The 15,219-nt window shown below is 42.7% G+C and overlaps 1 protein-coding gene across 1 annotated transcript in view; it reads left to right on the top strand.

Annotated features, from left to right (window-relative positions):
• ANKRD31 (ankyrin repeat domain 31) overlaps positions 1-15,219 on the top strand; it is a 109,978-nt gene that overhangs the window by 12,017 nt on the left and 82,742 nt on the right. Inside the window, exons 6-9 of the mRNA XM_038403607.2 lie at positions 2,156-2,199; positions 6,953-7,621; positions 12,405-12,697; positions 13,068-13,207. Of these exons, the coding sequence (XP_038259535.1) occupies positions 2,156-2,199; positions 6,953-7,621; positions 12,405-12,697; positions 13,068-13,207 (1,146 nt within the window). The remainder of the gene's footprint in view (positions 1-2,155; positions 2,200-6,952; positions 7,622-12,404; positions 12,698-13,067; positions 13,208-15,219) is intronic.

Here is a 15,219-nt window from a genome sequence, read left to right on the forward strand (position 1 = left end):
CTGAGGGGTTGGGGGTGCAGGAGGGTGCTCTGGGCTGGGATCGAGGGGCTCAGAGGGAAGAAGGGGGATCAAAGCTAGGGCAGGGGGTTGGGGTGCAGGAGGGGGTCGGGGTGCAGACTCTGGACAGTACTTACCTCAATCAGCTCCCAGAAGCAGCGGCATGTCCCTGCTCTGGCTCCTACGCATTCCCAGAGGCAAACAGAGGAAAGGGACATGCAGAACATGGTGTTGGATCCCTGCACACCCTTACTAATAGCCATTGTTGGACCTATCCTCCATAAACCCATCTAGTTCTTATTGGAACCCTGTTATAGTTTTGGCCTTCACAACTACCCTAGCAAAGAGTTCCACAGGTTGTCTGTGAAGAAAGACTTCATTTTGTTTGTTTTAAATCTGCTGCCTGTTAATTTCATTGGGTGACCCTGGTTCTTGTGTTATTTGAAGGAGTAAATAACATTTCCTTATTCAATTTTTCCACACCATTCATGATTTTATAGCCCTCTATCATATCCTGCCTTAGTCATCTCTTTTCCAAGATGAAAAAGTCCCAGTCTTTTTAATCTCTCCTCAGATGGAAGGTGTTCCATACCCCTAATCATTTCTGTTGCCCTTCTTGGTACCTTTTCCAAATCTAGTATATCTTTTTTGAGATGGGGCGACCAGATCTCCATGCAGTTTTCAAGATATGGGCATACCATTATTTATATAGAGGCAATATGATATTTTCTGTTATTATCTATCCCTTTCCTAATGATTCCCAACATTCCGTTAACTTTTTTGATTGAGCAGACGTTTTTAGAGAACTATCCACGACTCCAAGATATCTTTATTGATGGGGGTCAGCTAGTTTAGACCCCATCATTTTGTATGTATAGTTGGAATTATATTTTGCAACGTGCATTACTTTGCATTTGTCAACATTGAATTTTATCTGCCATTTTGTTGCCCAATCACCCAGTTTTGTGAGATCCCTTTGTAGCTCTTCACAGTCTGCTTTGGACTTAACTATCTTGAGTAGTTTTGTATCATCTGCAGATTTTGCCACCTCAATGCATACCCCTTTTTCCAGATAATTTATGAATATGTTGAATAGGACTTGTCCCAGTACAAATCCCTGGGGGATACCACTATTTACCTCTCTCCCTTCTAACTGTTTATTCCTACCCTTTGTTTCCTATCTTTTAACAGGAGTGCCTGGACATTTTTTCAGGATCATCTAACGATCCTTAATTTACTTTAATGACCAGCTTTTTGTTATATTAATCATCCTGCCTCTGTTTATAAACAAACTCCCTGTCCCAAATGCTGTACTGTTCCCAGCTTCCGAACTCCTCATATATTACACTCAGGCTGAGCTGTGTTGCAGTTAAAAGATCCGTCTGGGGCTAGGGTGAGTAAACCTGCAGTACGAAACTCAGAGCCCCACCTGCACCCTCTAAATGGTGCCCCTGTGCCTAAGTACCTTTAAAAATCTGGCCCTTGCTTCCTTTTTCAAAGATGTCCTGGAGTACAGATTACATTATTTTTCATGTGATGTTGGGACTGTATAACTTTTGCAAGTTTCTTATAAAATAATTGCTATTCATGGTTTTCCTAAGATGTTGATAATAGTTCTAGATTGAAGCTGAGTTTACTGTGGTAGCACTGCTTAATAAAATTGTGGGTGAGACTGCCTGGATGTTCCAGAGATGTGCAAAGGGAAGGGAGAGTGTGAGAATCACAGTCCCTGTGGGCCCCATGCTCCTTCCTCCCCTTTTAGGGGTGTCTTGAGCTCTGGGAGTGCTAGGAAGTGGGCAACAGAGCTGACTGAGTGTGGAGGGTGTGAGAAGTACGCTGCATTCACTGAAACAGATGGTGGTAGTTGATTGGTAACCTTTAAAGGTACAGAACTATGGGTCATAGATATAAGAAAACAGGAGGTAAAAGTAATAAAAAAAAAATTAAGTTAGAAAATGTTGTTAAATAGAGCTTCCTTCACTAAACTCAGTTAGCTTCAGCCAGGGACCACCTCAAGAAAAAAGTGTGAAGGGAATTTGAAATTTCAGCATCTTATAACATCCAGGGGCCCCTTCATCAGAAAAGGCTGAGAAGCTCAAAAAGTGCAATTCAGTGACAGTAAATTTGAAAAATATTATTTTATTCACCATCATTATAGGTTTAGATGCTGACATGTCTGGATTTCTGAAAACAGAGAGAAAAGTGAGTATATTCTTACGACAGAATGCATGTAAACAGTTTGATTTGATTTAATTAGCAGTTACAGAATATTTTCTGGGGGAAAAAATGAGGCTCCATATGTTTAGAATATTTAAAGCAAAAATACCAGTCTTTGTCCAAACCCACTGTGAAGCACCTGTTCTTAACACAGATGCATAATATAGCCTGAAAGCAGTTTGGGGAGGGACAATATCTTACTGCAAGAGCTGTGTCTGAAGCTGAAATAGACATGAACTTGTAAACAGTGTGGCTTCCTTTAGTGGGCCAGAATCACTGTTCACCTAGATGCTGACGCCCTAGGAAACCTTCCCTGCTGGCGGACTTGTAGTTACTTAAAGTGGTTGCAATTTTCCCTTCCACAGGTGTGTAGTAATCCAAAAAGTTAGAAGTGCTAAATTTAGAGCTTCTCCTGATTGACAAACCAGTGTTGGAGGCTGCTGGTGATAAAACAGGCTGTTTTGCTTGAGGAGTGAATTATTCTCTAGAACAGAGGTCTCAAACCCTCAAATGACCACGAGGGCCACATGAGGACTAGTACATTGGCCCGAGGGCCACATTACTGACACCTCCCCCCGCCGCCCTCGGCCCCGCTCCCACTCCAGCCCTTTCATGAGGCCCTGCCCCGCCTCTTCCCACCCCTCCCCTGCCCCCATTCTAACCTCTTCCCTGAAATCCCCACCCTAACTCCATCCCCTCCACCACCACCTGCAGGAGGGGTGTGGGGTGTGGAGGGGGCTCGGCAGGGAGTTGGGGTGCAGGAGGGGTGAGGGGTGCAGGAGGGGTGCAGGGTGTGGCAGGGGGTCAGGGTGCGGCTGGGGGCTCAGGGCAGGGAATTGGGGTATGGGGTGCAGGAGGGGTGAGAAATGCGGTGGGGGTCAGGGTGCAGGGGGTTGGGCTGTAGGAGGGGTGCAGCAGAGGGTTCAGGGCAGGGGGCCGGGGTGCAGGGTGCGGCAGAGGGCTCAGGGCAGGTGTCGGGGTGCAGAGTGCGGCAGGGGGCTCAGGGCAGGGGGTCAGGGTGCGGCTGGGGGCTCAGGGCAGGGGGTTCGGCTGCAGGATGGGTTCGGGGGACGGGCTCTGGCCCAGTGTAAACGGGGGCAGTTCAGACTCCCTGACTGCCTGCCTGACCCCGTGCTGCTCCGGGAAGTGGCCGAAACCTGGAGGAGGGGGGCACAGCGGTCTGTGTGTTGCTGTTGCTTCCAGGCACCATCCCCAGCAGCTCCCATTGGCTGGGAACGGGGAACCATGTAAAAAATATTACAGAATTGGTTAAATGGAATAAAATCCAATATGAAAGTTCCTGAAACAGAATACCAATGATTAATAATCTCAAAGGAGGTTATAAAACCTAAAGATACTAGGAGAACTAGGAATTCCAGTGTCTAGGGAGAATTCCCAGAGATGATATTTGACAAACTAATAGGAGTAAAAGGCTCCTTTGAGTTTGCTTTTTCTTGTACCTGAGACTCAGTTACTACAGTAAATTATACTTTTTCATATTCTCTGATCTCTAGCACTATATGATGAACAGACCAAAATGCTCCAGAAAAAATTGTAGCAAGAGAAACCGATAGCTATTACAGTCTTCCCAGCATAGACACTTTGACTATCTCAAGCTTGCCAGTTTTGCAGCTAGAACAGTGAAACTTCAAGACAAATTGTCTGTCAAGATTTTGTAATTTAATAGAAGATTGATATCCTAAAACGAATCATATTTGGGTTTTATTGATTTTGACAAAGTAGTATTCCTATTTATTCTACCATTCCTCTGTCTTCTGATTTTCCTTATGCCCTAGTATCTTGCAATAATCTTTATTCTAATCTCACAAAAGTTGGCCATTGTTGATCTTTCATAAACCATAATTCTTCTTCAGTTAACTCTCCTGCGCGTACACTGTATGGGTGCAGGATCAAGCCCTTTTTTGCAGTAGACTGTGAATTCTCCATTTAATTATAAAATACATCTCTTTAAACTGGATCAAATTATCATTTCAGTATCCCTCCTTTTCTCAGTCCCTTAAACTGTTGTATAATTATAACATTTTAACTATATTCTTAGTCTCTTTTGGAAATCATATTTATCATATAATGGTAGTAATTTTCCCGTTACTTGACAAATTTGTTTCTCCTTCTCCCTCCTAACTTGCCAATAGATCTTTTAATTTGCATCCTTGGTTACTGGATTATATCATAATGCTTAAAATTTAGTCTCTCTAAAGGACTGCATGTTCCAAGTTTGTTCTAAAAATCCATAAATCAGTATGAAAAAGGTTCTTCTAGTGATCTTGTCCTCTTGTTTTATTACAGTTTTAATTGTCAGTTTGGTTGATCAGATTTATGTTGCTGATATTAAAATGCTGTTGCACTATACAATTTTGCCATGTGTTGGCAACAAAGGATTTTAAAAAGTCTCTTGAAGGAAATTTACCCTAAAATATAATGTTGTGGCAACAGTATGAGCAGCGAAAAATACAATGTTGGTAAAAACTGTAAACATGTCAGTCCTCTGAGATGCTAACTATGGTACCTGGCTCAGAAATTTCAGACAATCCTTCATAGGAAGGAGAAAAAATTCTGTATTTTCACTGAATGAAGAACAGGCACTGTCACAGTTCAGGACAACTGCTCCTGTATTTCCCCTCAGTGGTCCAACGAGGGCACCTGCTCTCAGGTTTCTAGCTCCCCAGTCAGCCTTTCTTAGGTAAAGTCCTGTGTCTCTCTCCTTTCTGGGGGTGGTATTTCCAGGCTGCGCAGTTTCCTGCCTTCACTGTGTCATTCACTGCAGAGGCACTGGCAGGCTGCACAAACACACCTGCTTGTTTTCTGTTCACAGACGGATAAGAGTTATTGTCAAGTTATACATTTCTTATAAACAATTTTTTCTGTGTAAGCCTATTTTATTCTTAAGGTACAAGCACTATGGAAAAACCATATTAAAAACAATAAAAGAAACTACACACATGCTTATAAGTTTACCAGAGATTACCCCTACCCCAACATGGGTTCTGAAGCAGTCCTTCCAAACCCACCCAAGGGGTTTCTTTTGTGATTACAAGTTCACATCGCAGCTTCAGCTCAGAACAAGCACACAGTCTTATGGGCCTCAGTAGGCCCAGTCCTTCTAACCCTTCTGTAAGGATTGGGGCCCTCTGTGGACTAGAGGTCTTGCCCATTTGCTGGATCAGAAAGAAAGCCCTGAGCAAGTTTTAAACCAGGCTATTTATCTAAAAATCCTTTCTTTGTTGGTCCCTGGAGAATCCAGTTTGAAATAGTATATGCATACCTTCCTCTAGAATCATAGAATATCAGGGTTGGAAGGGACCTCAGGAGATCATCCAACCCCCTGCTCAAAGCAGGACCAATCCCCAGTTGTTGCCCCAGATTCCTAAATGGATCCTTCAAGGATTGAACTCACAACCCTGGGTTTAGTAGGCCAATGCTCAAACCACTGAGCTGCATACCTCTCCAAGGGGGGTGGGGTCAGAGGACAATAATGGAAGAAGTACATTAGCATCCCCCTCGTACTAGAGAAGAAACATACAATTCCACAATAACACATATACAATTGCATTTGTAATACAATGGAAACCAAAGGTATTACACCTAATTCAGTAAGGATTAGTTTAATTCAATAAAGTTTATCTTAACTCCACAAAGTTCAGGATATTATCAGTCTGTCACAGGCACGTCTATTGGTGTCATAACAAAAATTACTATAAAACTGATGAAACTGCCTACAATAGCATGTAGCCAATCTGTGACTGCTAGTAGCAAATATCCCCAACAGGCAGTGATGGGACACTGTATGGGGAGGGCTCTGAGTTACTACAGAGAATTTTTTCCCAGGTGTCTGGCTGGTGAGTCTTGCCAAAATGCTCAGGGTTCAACTGACTGCCATATTTGGGGTCGAGAAGGAATTTTCCCCCAGGTCAGATTGGCAGAGACCCTGGATTTTGGGGGTTTTTTGTTTGTTTGTTTGTTTTGCCTTCCTCTGTAGCATGGGGTATGGGTCAATTGAATGTGAAACTAGGGTAAATGGTGGATTCTCTGTAACTTGAAATCTTTAAACCGTGATTTGAGGACTTCAGTAACTCAGCCAGAGGTTATTGGTCTATTACAGGAGTGGGTGGGTGAGGTTCTATGGCCTGCAATGTGCAGGTCAGACTAGATGATCATGATGGTGCCTTATTGCCTTAAAGTCTATGAGTCTAAATAACTATATTTACCCTACTTTTTGCATAATATTCAGTGTTGGATGTGGGACAAACTTTCTGCGCCCTTCAGTAGTTGCATGTGATTTAAAACAAAACATACATCTAAGACTGTATCTGTAGTAGTCTGCACTTCTACTATTTGCTTTGACTACATAATGACTTCATGTCGTACTAAAAAGGAAGAGAAATCATCCTGAGCATTAACATGGGACACGAGTACCCTGAGAGCAGGATCAGACCTTTGATCTCAAAATAGTGGTAGATTTATTCTGCATCTTAACCTAGATCTTCAGTAATAGGGGTGTCAGCAACTTAATTCATTCTGCCTTTGAGTAAGGGTACAGTCTACCTCCTCTTAAGGTCAATGGGAATTTTTCCATTGTGGAAATTCTTAGGGGCTTGTAGCTTGCTTTATCAAAAAATTGTAAACCTAATATTATGAGTATTAATGAACTGTAAAGTAAATTGTTCATTACATGCTTTTAGAAACATTTCTCCATTTTTGTGAACATTTTTTCATTTAGATCTCACATCGATTAACTGATGAAGATGACTCTCCCGAAAGAAACCTATTGTCAAGTGCAGTTGTAAAAGAGACGTTAACGGCTCCAAAGGAATGGATATCAGAGAATGTATTTCCAGGTGTTTTAAAAGATTGTCAAAGTGCCAGTATGACCAATACTGAGAGAGATACTAGGGTAAAAGATAATTCTCTTGAGAAGTCTATATCTGACTTTATTTTATCATCAACATCAGAGAAGATTTCCAGGGAAACATTAACTGTACAAAGTATAATGGCTGATGAATTTGAAATTAGAGATTTGCTGAAACCACTCAGTGATTCAGAGAGTCCAGAAATGATAAACCCCTTGCATGACACACTACAGTGTCAAGGTGATGATCTATCTGTAGATATATCAGTAGATGAGAACAGCAATGTCCTGCCACTAGAGCTTCTGACAGCACTGAACTCCTTTTCAGAATCTGTAGTACAGCCTCTCCGTCAATTAGTAGGGAAGGAAAGAGAGGTTAATGCTGAAGAAGAACATTTTAGATCAGAACCCAGTATTTTCCAGATAGATGACTGCACTCAAATAACAGATAACAATTTTGAACCTCAATTTTCTGTGAAGCAATTGGAAGAAATAAAAGCAGTAACAGAGGCTGCATTTCAGGGTACTTTAGATGAACAAGTATGTACATGTTTTAATAGCTATTTGAAATGTTTTGTGTATCTTACAAAATTTTACTGAAGAGTTAATTTTTTCTAAGATGTTATTAGTGTTGATATAGAATTATTGAGTCTGGAATTTACATTTTTATTAGTCTTTTTTTTTATTTAAAGTCGACTAGTCCTTTTCTACTTTTTCACATCAGTTATTGAAGTTTTTAGAATGGAGAAATCCTAGTAAACTTCATCTTCTTGCTTCATACTATTCTATGCTGTGCAATATCTGCTTTTGCGTTCCCCATCATTATAGTATCTAAGCATCTCAGAGATATTTAAAAATAGAAATAATCTCTTCTCAGCCAGTAGAATGACTAGCTTGATTAGCTGAAAGGATTATTTTGTATGTATAGTTATATGTGAGAGTTTGTGTGGGAAGAATGTGGGAAGAATTTTCTGAGGGAAAAAGTACTCCATTTAAGAAGAAATAATCAGTTGTACACATACAAAATGGGAAATGACTGCCTAGGAAGGAGTCCTGCAGAAAGGGTTCTGGGGGTCAGAGTGGACCACAAGATAAATATGAGTCAATAGTGTAACACTGTTGCAAAAAAAGCGAGCATTATTCTGGGATGTATTACCAGGAGTGTTGTAAGCAAGTCACGAGAAGTAATTCTTCTGATCTACTCCGTGCTGATTAGGCCTCAGCTGGAGTATTGTGTCCAGATCTGGGCGCCACATTTCAGCAAAGAGTGGACAAATTGGAGAAAGTCCAGAGAAGAGCAACAAAAATGATTAAAGGTCTAAAAAACATGACCTATGAGGGAAGATTGAAAAAATTGGGGTTGTTCAGTCTGGAAAAGAGAAGACTGAGAGGGTACATGATAACTGTTTTCAAGTACATAAAAGGTTGTCACAAGGAGGAGGGAGAAGAATTGTTCTTCTTAACCTCTGAGGATAGGACAAGAAGCAATGGGCTTAAATTGCAGCAAGGGACTGTGATGTTCCCCTTGGTGTTATCTGGACCGGTCACTCCAGTCTTTGACTCTGGAAGCCAGCCTTACCCTGCTCTGCTGTGAGACCCCCACTCCTGGGCTGTTCACACACAGACTCTGGCATGTAAGCTGCTCCTTGGATTTTGCAACCAAATGACACTAGCCAATATCTCCAGTCCCGGACACAGCCCTGGGAACCTCTGTCTTGCAGTGCCCAGTTATGCCTGCTGGACGCTGCAAACTTGTATGAGTTACAAAGAAATTGATATGTACCAGGCTTGTTATACCAAGGGGAGCCTCTGACACACTTCAAACCAAATGCACTCCTTCAAATAGAATAAACAAATTTATTAACTATAAAGGTAGATTTTACGTGATTATAAGTCAAAGCATAACAAATCAGATTTGGTCAAATGAAATAAAAGCAAAACGCATTCTAAGCTGATCTTAACACTTTCAATGCCCTTACAAACTTAGGTGCTTCTCACCACAAGCTGGCTGGTAGCTCTTCAGCCAGGCTCTCCCCTTTGATCAGTGCTTCAGTTGCTTGGTGTGGTGTCTGTAGATGTAGGTGGAAGAGAGAGGAAGAGTGTGGCAAACGTCTCTCCCTTTTATCATGTTCTTTCTTCCCTCTTGGCTTTGGCGCCCCCCCCCCCCGCTTCAGAGTCAGGTGAGTATTACTTCGTTGTAGTCCTAAACTGACTAAAGGAAGGGGGGTGACTCACTCAGAGTTTAACAGATCCTTTTGTTGTTGCCTAGGCCATCATCCTTGGTTCCTGTGAGGCTGAGCTGAGTTTGTCCCATACATGCCCTAATGAGATGTGAACTGCCTCTCTGTTCTTGGAGAGTTTTTGCCTGGGCTTTCTTTAAGCCATGAGGATACATTTTCAGCCTCATAACTATATACATGAAATTATAACCTATAACATTACTGTAACAATTACTATAACATCACTATAACAACCATGCTCAGTGCATCATGAGCCTTCCGAAGACACCGAATGTTACAAACTTTGCATTGGATATCACACAGTCATTTTATAAAGATGAACATGGGGGTGTAGGGTGTTCCCCCAAGATACAGAGCGTCACACCTCCCCTCTTTGCTTACTGCAAGTGGGTTAGTCACTGGCTAGCTTGAAAGCAGTTTGTGTTACAGTTCTCTTGGCATCCAGCCATTAAGGCTGTGGGGCAGTGTGCCTCAGTTTCCCCATTCACACACAGCAAACCAGGTTTTTTATGGTTTCTCTGCTGTAATAATCTTTAAACCTGTTTACAGATATTAATTAAAAAGTAGCATTATCATAAGGTTTAACATCCGTGTCAAAATTCTTATCCCCAAAACTTATCTGTGATAAAAATTTTGGTATTAATGTTGTGTGTTTACAAGTATCTTTATGATACCACGCCCTCTGTTCAGATAGTGTAGTTTGAGGTTAGTTTGTTCATTACCCAGGGTGTCCTTTGACTCTCTCCCATGTAATCAGCCACTGACTTTTTCTTCCCTCCATTGTTCCCCCTGTATGGGCTCTTAATTTAATCATGTTTCTGGAATTTTGGTGCCTCAGGGTCTGGCAAGATAGGTGTTCAGGGGAATCCTGCACATTGGCTGATCCTTTGGGGAGTGGTCTCCTAACCCAGGACTGTACATATGCAGAAAATCCAGCTCCCCTTTTAGGGTTACCCTGTGTGTTGCCCCTCCCAGCACTGAGTCCTTCCCTGCCCCCTAGAGGGTTGTGATCTGTGCTCTCTGGGCTAGGTGTGTTTACCTTTCAATCAGATGCACCTTTTCCCAGCAGCTCTCCCATAATTGCTTTCTGTGTTGTGAGGGAAGACACCCCCTTCTCTGTCAGTTGGGCCATTTGTATTCTTACAAACTACCATCTGGCAGTTTCCTGATCCCAACTCTTCTGTTATCACAGGCATTGGAGCTGCATCTTGATTTAAAGAGATACAGTTACTTTCCAAAAATGCATCAGAAATAGCATCCTGAAAAATTGGGACCTGGATTGGGGTACCCTCTGCCACCCCTTTCTCTGTTCCTGAGAAGTTAGTTGTGTGACTGCTCTTCTCCAGGAAGTCAGTTACACTGTTCCTTCTCAAAACCTGGGTCACAGGCTGAGTACCTGGGTGCACTGATGCTGATCTAGCCATCCTCCTAGTGTCCAGGGCATCCTGCCCCAAGTGACTAGTGAGGAGACACTCCTGTACCCCCACTTTTCCTTCCCCAGTTTCCTCCTCTGGGGCCCCTCCTAAGGCACATTTCTCTGTGCTCCCTAGGAAGGGTTCTATCTCTTGTTCATCTGCAGAACTCTGCCAGCTAACAACTGGGACAGTTTCCTTAATCACTGACAACACTTCCCTGCCCCTGTGCCTGAGGGCATGTTGCCTTCTGCTGGAAAGAACCTATTCTCAGCCCTTCCCATACTTGGAAGCACCCTACTTCCCTGTGTTAGAGTCTCAGGAATCCTCACCCACCTCAGTGGTTTCTGAGATCTCCTGCTCTTCTCTGGGCTCTCCTTTGGGACACATTGCTCTATGCTCCCTAGAGCCGGTTTTGCCTCTGGTTCAGCTGCGACCTGCTGGCAGCTAACAACCTGGACAATTCTCTCCCTGGCAGGTGTTACGCCCCCCCCCCCCCATCCCTTCCTAATGTGGTGTTGCCTCCAGCAGCAGCGCAGGAGTTGGTCTCAACCACCCTCCCACCTGGAAGCATGTGGTATCTCCCTGCTGCAGAAAAATCAAGGAGACTCTCTTCCATTCTCTCAGCAGTTTCTGAGACCTTACCCTTTCCCTCAGGGGTCCCAGCATAAAACTCCCTCCTGCTGCAGGCAAATACTTTAACCTGAGCTACATGGAAAAAATCATTACCAAGAAGCAGGTCGACTATGAAGTGTTCTCTTACCCCCAGAGTCAGAACACTTTCTAAATCTCCCCATATCACATGGATTCTAGCTAGTGATCTGAGGAATCTGCTTTCGCCCATCCCCACAATCTCTGCCATTTGTTCAGGCAACATACTAGCCTTTGGGACCACACTCTGCTTAACGTGAGAGATCTGGGACCTGTATCTCTCTGCCCCAAGTACTCCCTATCATCTATTTGGACAGCCTTAACATACTCCATATGTGGTTCTGCAGAGGCTAACCTCACAAAACCAATATGATAGGTTTCAATTGCTTGGGGGGTTTCTGTGTTGAGGACAGCAGAACTAACGAGCTATTGGTTGCCCACTTCCTCTTAGCACAGGGCATTTATTCCTCAGGTGATCAGTGGAATTACACTGATAGCATATTTTGGGCTCTTCTGCTTTTAGAGGAGATTTGGGATGAGGGTTAGAGGAATGTTTTTGGGTAAGAGAATGTTTAGGCTCCCAACCCCCTTCTCTCTTCCCAGGGGGCTTCCTTCCTACCAGTTTCAAACCCCTCTTTCTGTGCCCTGCCCTAATAGATGCCTGATTCTGTTCGAAGGCATCAGCTAAAAAAGCCATCTCATCCATTGAGTTTACATCTTTATCCCATTACATCCCTATTTCCTGAGCCATCCACTTCCCTTGCTGGGTGTTCTTAGTAGTTCCAGGGCCTGCATAGCATGGCACACAACTCCAAGTGCGTCCCTCTGTGCAGGAAATATATTTGGAGAACTCCAGTTATTAAGTAACCTATTTATTCTAAGTCTCTATCTATCTATCTATCTGTGCATGTATAACTTAAATGACATTTTGCTTTTAGCACTACACGCAATAATCCAGGCACAGCATTTCTTTTTAATAGCTTGACTACCAGTAGTTTGAAATAATACTTTTTGTCACAGCTTGTAGATAACCAGAAGAACCAAGACTTGATAATTTCTGATTACTGCAATGTCACCTCTTATGACAAACAAGCTGGTGAAGGAAATTCAGGTTCAATAGAGAATACATTGGATGTAAAAACTACCAAAGCAACTTCATATACATTAAGGAAGTCGACTCGAATAAGAGAAAACTGCACTAGAAAGCACATAGATGAAGCTTCCAGTTGTTATAAAATGCTAGAAGAAACTCAGCGGAGAATATATAGTAATGATGAAGAAACAGGAAGTAAACTTTCACCTAAAGATTTTGGGTATGACTATATAACATCTCTTCATGCATGAACTCTTTCTCTCTTCCAGTTTATTTAATAAATATGAAGCATATGTGCCTTTCATTCCTCATTTCTACTGCATAAATGTTCATTTAAGTTGCCTGAAAGGTAAAGATTTTACATTTTTTTTTTTTTTTTTTTTGGAAACACCCAAGGTCATATTCTGCACTGATTTATACTCCATACAATCCCATTGAAGTTTGTGTGATTACACGGGGTATGCATTTGCACATAATTATAAACCTCCTTTACAAATTAAATGTTTACTTTTAAATCTATTATAAATACTACATTGTTGTTTTATAAAGTGGAGAATATTTTTATTCATTCTGAATAAATCTCTCATCAGCAGAACACAAGACTTTGCTTGTAAGGACAGCAAAGAACAATGTTCAGAGCTGGAAGCCAGTACATACCAAGCATCAACTATGAATGTAAACACCAAGGTTGAGCAGATGAGGAAAAGCCAAAGGCTTGCAAAGAAAATTAGTAAGAGATGACATTTATTTGCCAGATAAGTTACTCTTCTGTTGAACTGATTCAAACAAATGTATTGAACCAGAAAAGTATAAATTTGTTGGATGGTGTTTTCAAAGTCACTGAAATTTGGATTTATGAGCTACCTTTTTAAAAAGCTTTATATACATTAGTTTTAATAATAATCCATGATACTTTGTACCAGGTTTTATTTCACTGCTTACAGTACAGACTCTAATAATTGACCTGCTTAAACACATCCTTCATAAAATTTAAGAAAAACATTCAGGGATGAAAATCTAATTTTGTAACATTATAATTGAAATGACTGAGTATTCAGAAACACCAAAACAAATAAAAAAAATAGATCCAGAGTACAAATGTAGGTCCTACAGTCTGACTTGCAAAGGCAAATTGCTTGTGCAGAGTCTCTCTGAAGTCAGTGTGACTCGGCGTGCACAGGAATTTACTCCCATGGAGTAGATTGCAGGTTTCAATCGATTTGATGCATTTTTATGACCTCCATCACAATTATATCTGTGCCTCTCATACTCTGTGATACATTTCTCCTCACAACACTCCTGTAAAGTAAAGAAGTCCTATTATTCTCATTTTACATGTGAGGAACTGAGATGTAAAGAGACTTGCTGAGGGTGACACAGGAAGTCTGTGGCAGAGCACAGAATTGAACCTGCGCCTCCTGACTCCTTCATCCCCGAACCATTGAACCATAATTACTTTTAAGATTGGAGTGTTATAATTATTTCCATTTATGCAAGTCCAGTTTGGCTTTAACTGTGTACCTAATATATTTTAAAACTTTTTGAAAGTATAAGTTATATGAACTATAATAGTAGGTATAATATAAGTTGCTAATTATAAATCTGCCACTACCCAGCACCTTGCTTTCATGAAGGGTTGTCAGTATTTCCATTATAACCATGCTTACAATGGGTTTTCTAATCAGATGACTAATATTTATTAAAATAAAGTCAGCAACAGGTTTTCATTCAAGAGCAAAATATTATTTTAAAAACAAAATGCTCAAAATAAAATGTATTTTTCTGTTTTCATCATGATTGGCTGTAGTTATATGGGCAAATCCTATTGCATAGAGCAAAATTAATGTGCATCAGTGTTCACCAACTGGCGGATCGCGATCGACTGGTTGATCCTGGAGCCTATACCAGTCGATTGTGATCTCTGGCTGCAGCGGGGCTGCTGCTAAGGCAGGCTCCCTGCCTGTCCCAGGCCCACGCCACTTCTGGAAGCAGCCAGCACGCCCCCATGGCCCTGGGGGAGCGGGAGTAGGGTTTTCCATGCGCTGCTCCTGCCTGCAAGCACCGCCGCCACAGCTCCCATTGGCCAGGAACAGGGAACTGTGGCCAATGGGATCTGCAGGAATGGTGCCTGCAGAGAGGGGCAGCACACAGAGCCACGTGCCCCCCTCAGGGGCCGCAGGGGTGCATTGGCCCCTTCTGGGAGTGGTGTGGGGCCAGGGCAGGCAGCGAGCCTGCCTTAGCCCTGCTTCACCGCCCCTGACCGGGAGCCGTCTGAGGTAAGTGCTGCCCAGCGGGAGCCCACACCCCAGCCCTGAGCCTCCTCCCAGAGCCAGGACTCCATATCCCCTCCTGCACCCCAACTCCCTGCCCTAGGCTCAGCCTGGAGCCCCATCCCACACTCTGAACCCCTGGGCCCCAGCCCAGAGCCTGCACCCCCTCCCGAACCTCAACCTCCTACCCCAGCCCGGTGAAAGTGAGTGAGGGTGGGGGAGAGCAAGCGACAGGGTGTGTGTGCACGGAATGAGCAAGGTGGGGCTTTGGGGAAGGGGTGGGGCCTCAGAAGGGATGGGGTAGACCCTGGGTTGCACTTAAGTTCAAGAAGTGATCTTGTGCGTAAAAAGGTTGGAGACCACTGATGTACATGGACTTTCCTCCATTTCAAAAATATCAAAAGGCTGAAGATTGTAATCTTTAGCCACAACCAACCAGGCTTCTTGTCCAGCCTACAACCACAGAATATGG

Source organism: Dermochelys coriacea, chromosome 5 (assembly GCF_009764565.3).
Source record: "Dermochelys coriacea isolate rDerCor1 chromosome 5, rDerCor1.pri.v4, whole genome shotgun sequence".
In the NCBI taxonomy this organism is placed as follows: domain Eukaryota; kingdom Metazoa; phylum Chordata; order Testudines; family Dermochelyidae; genus Dermochelys; species Dermochelys coriacea.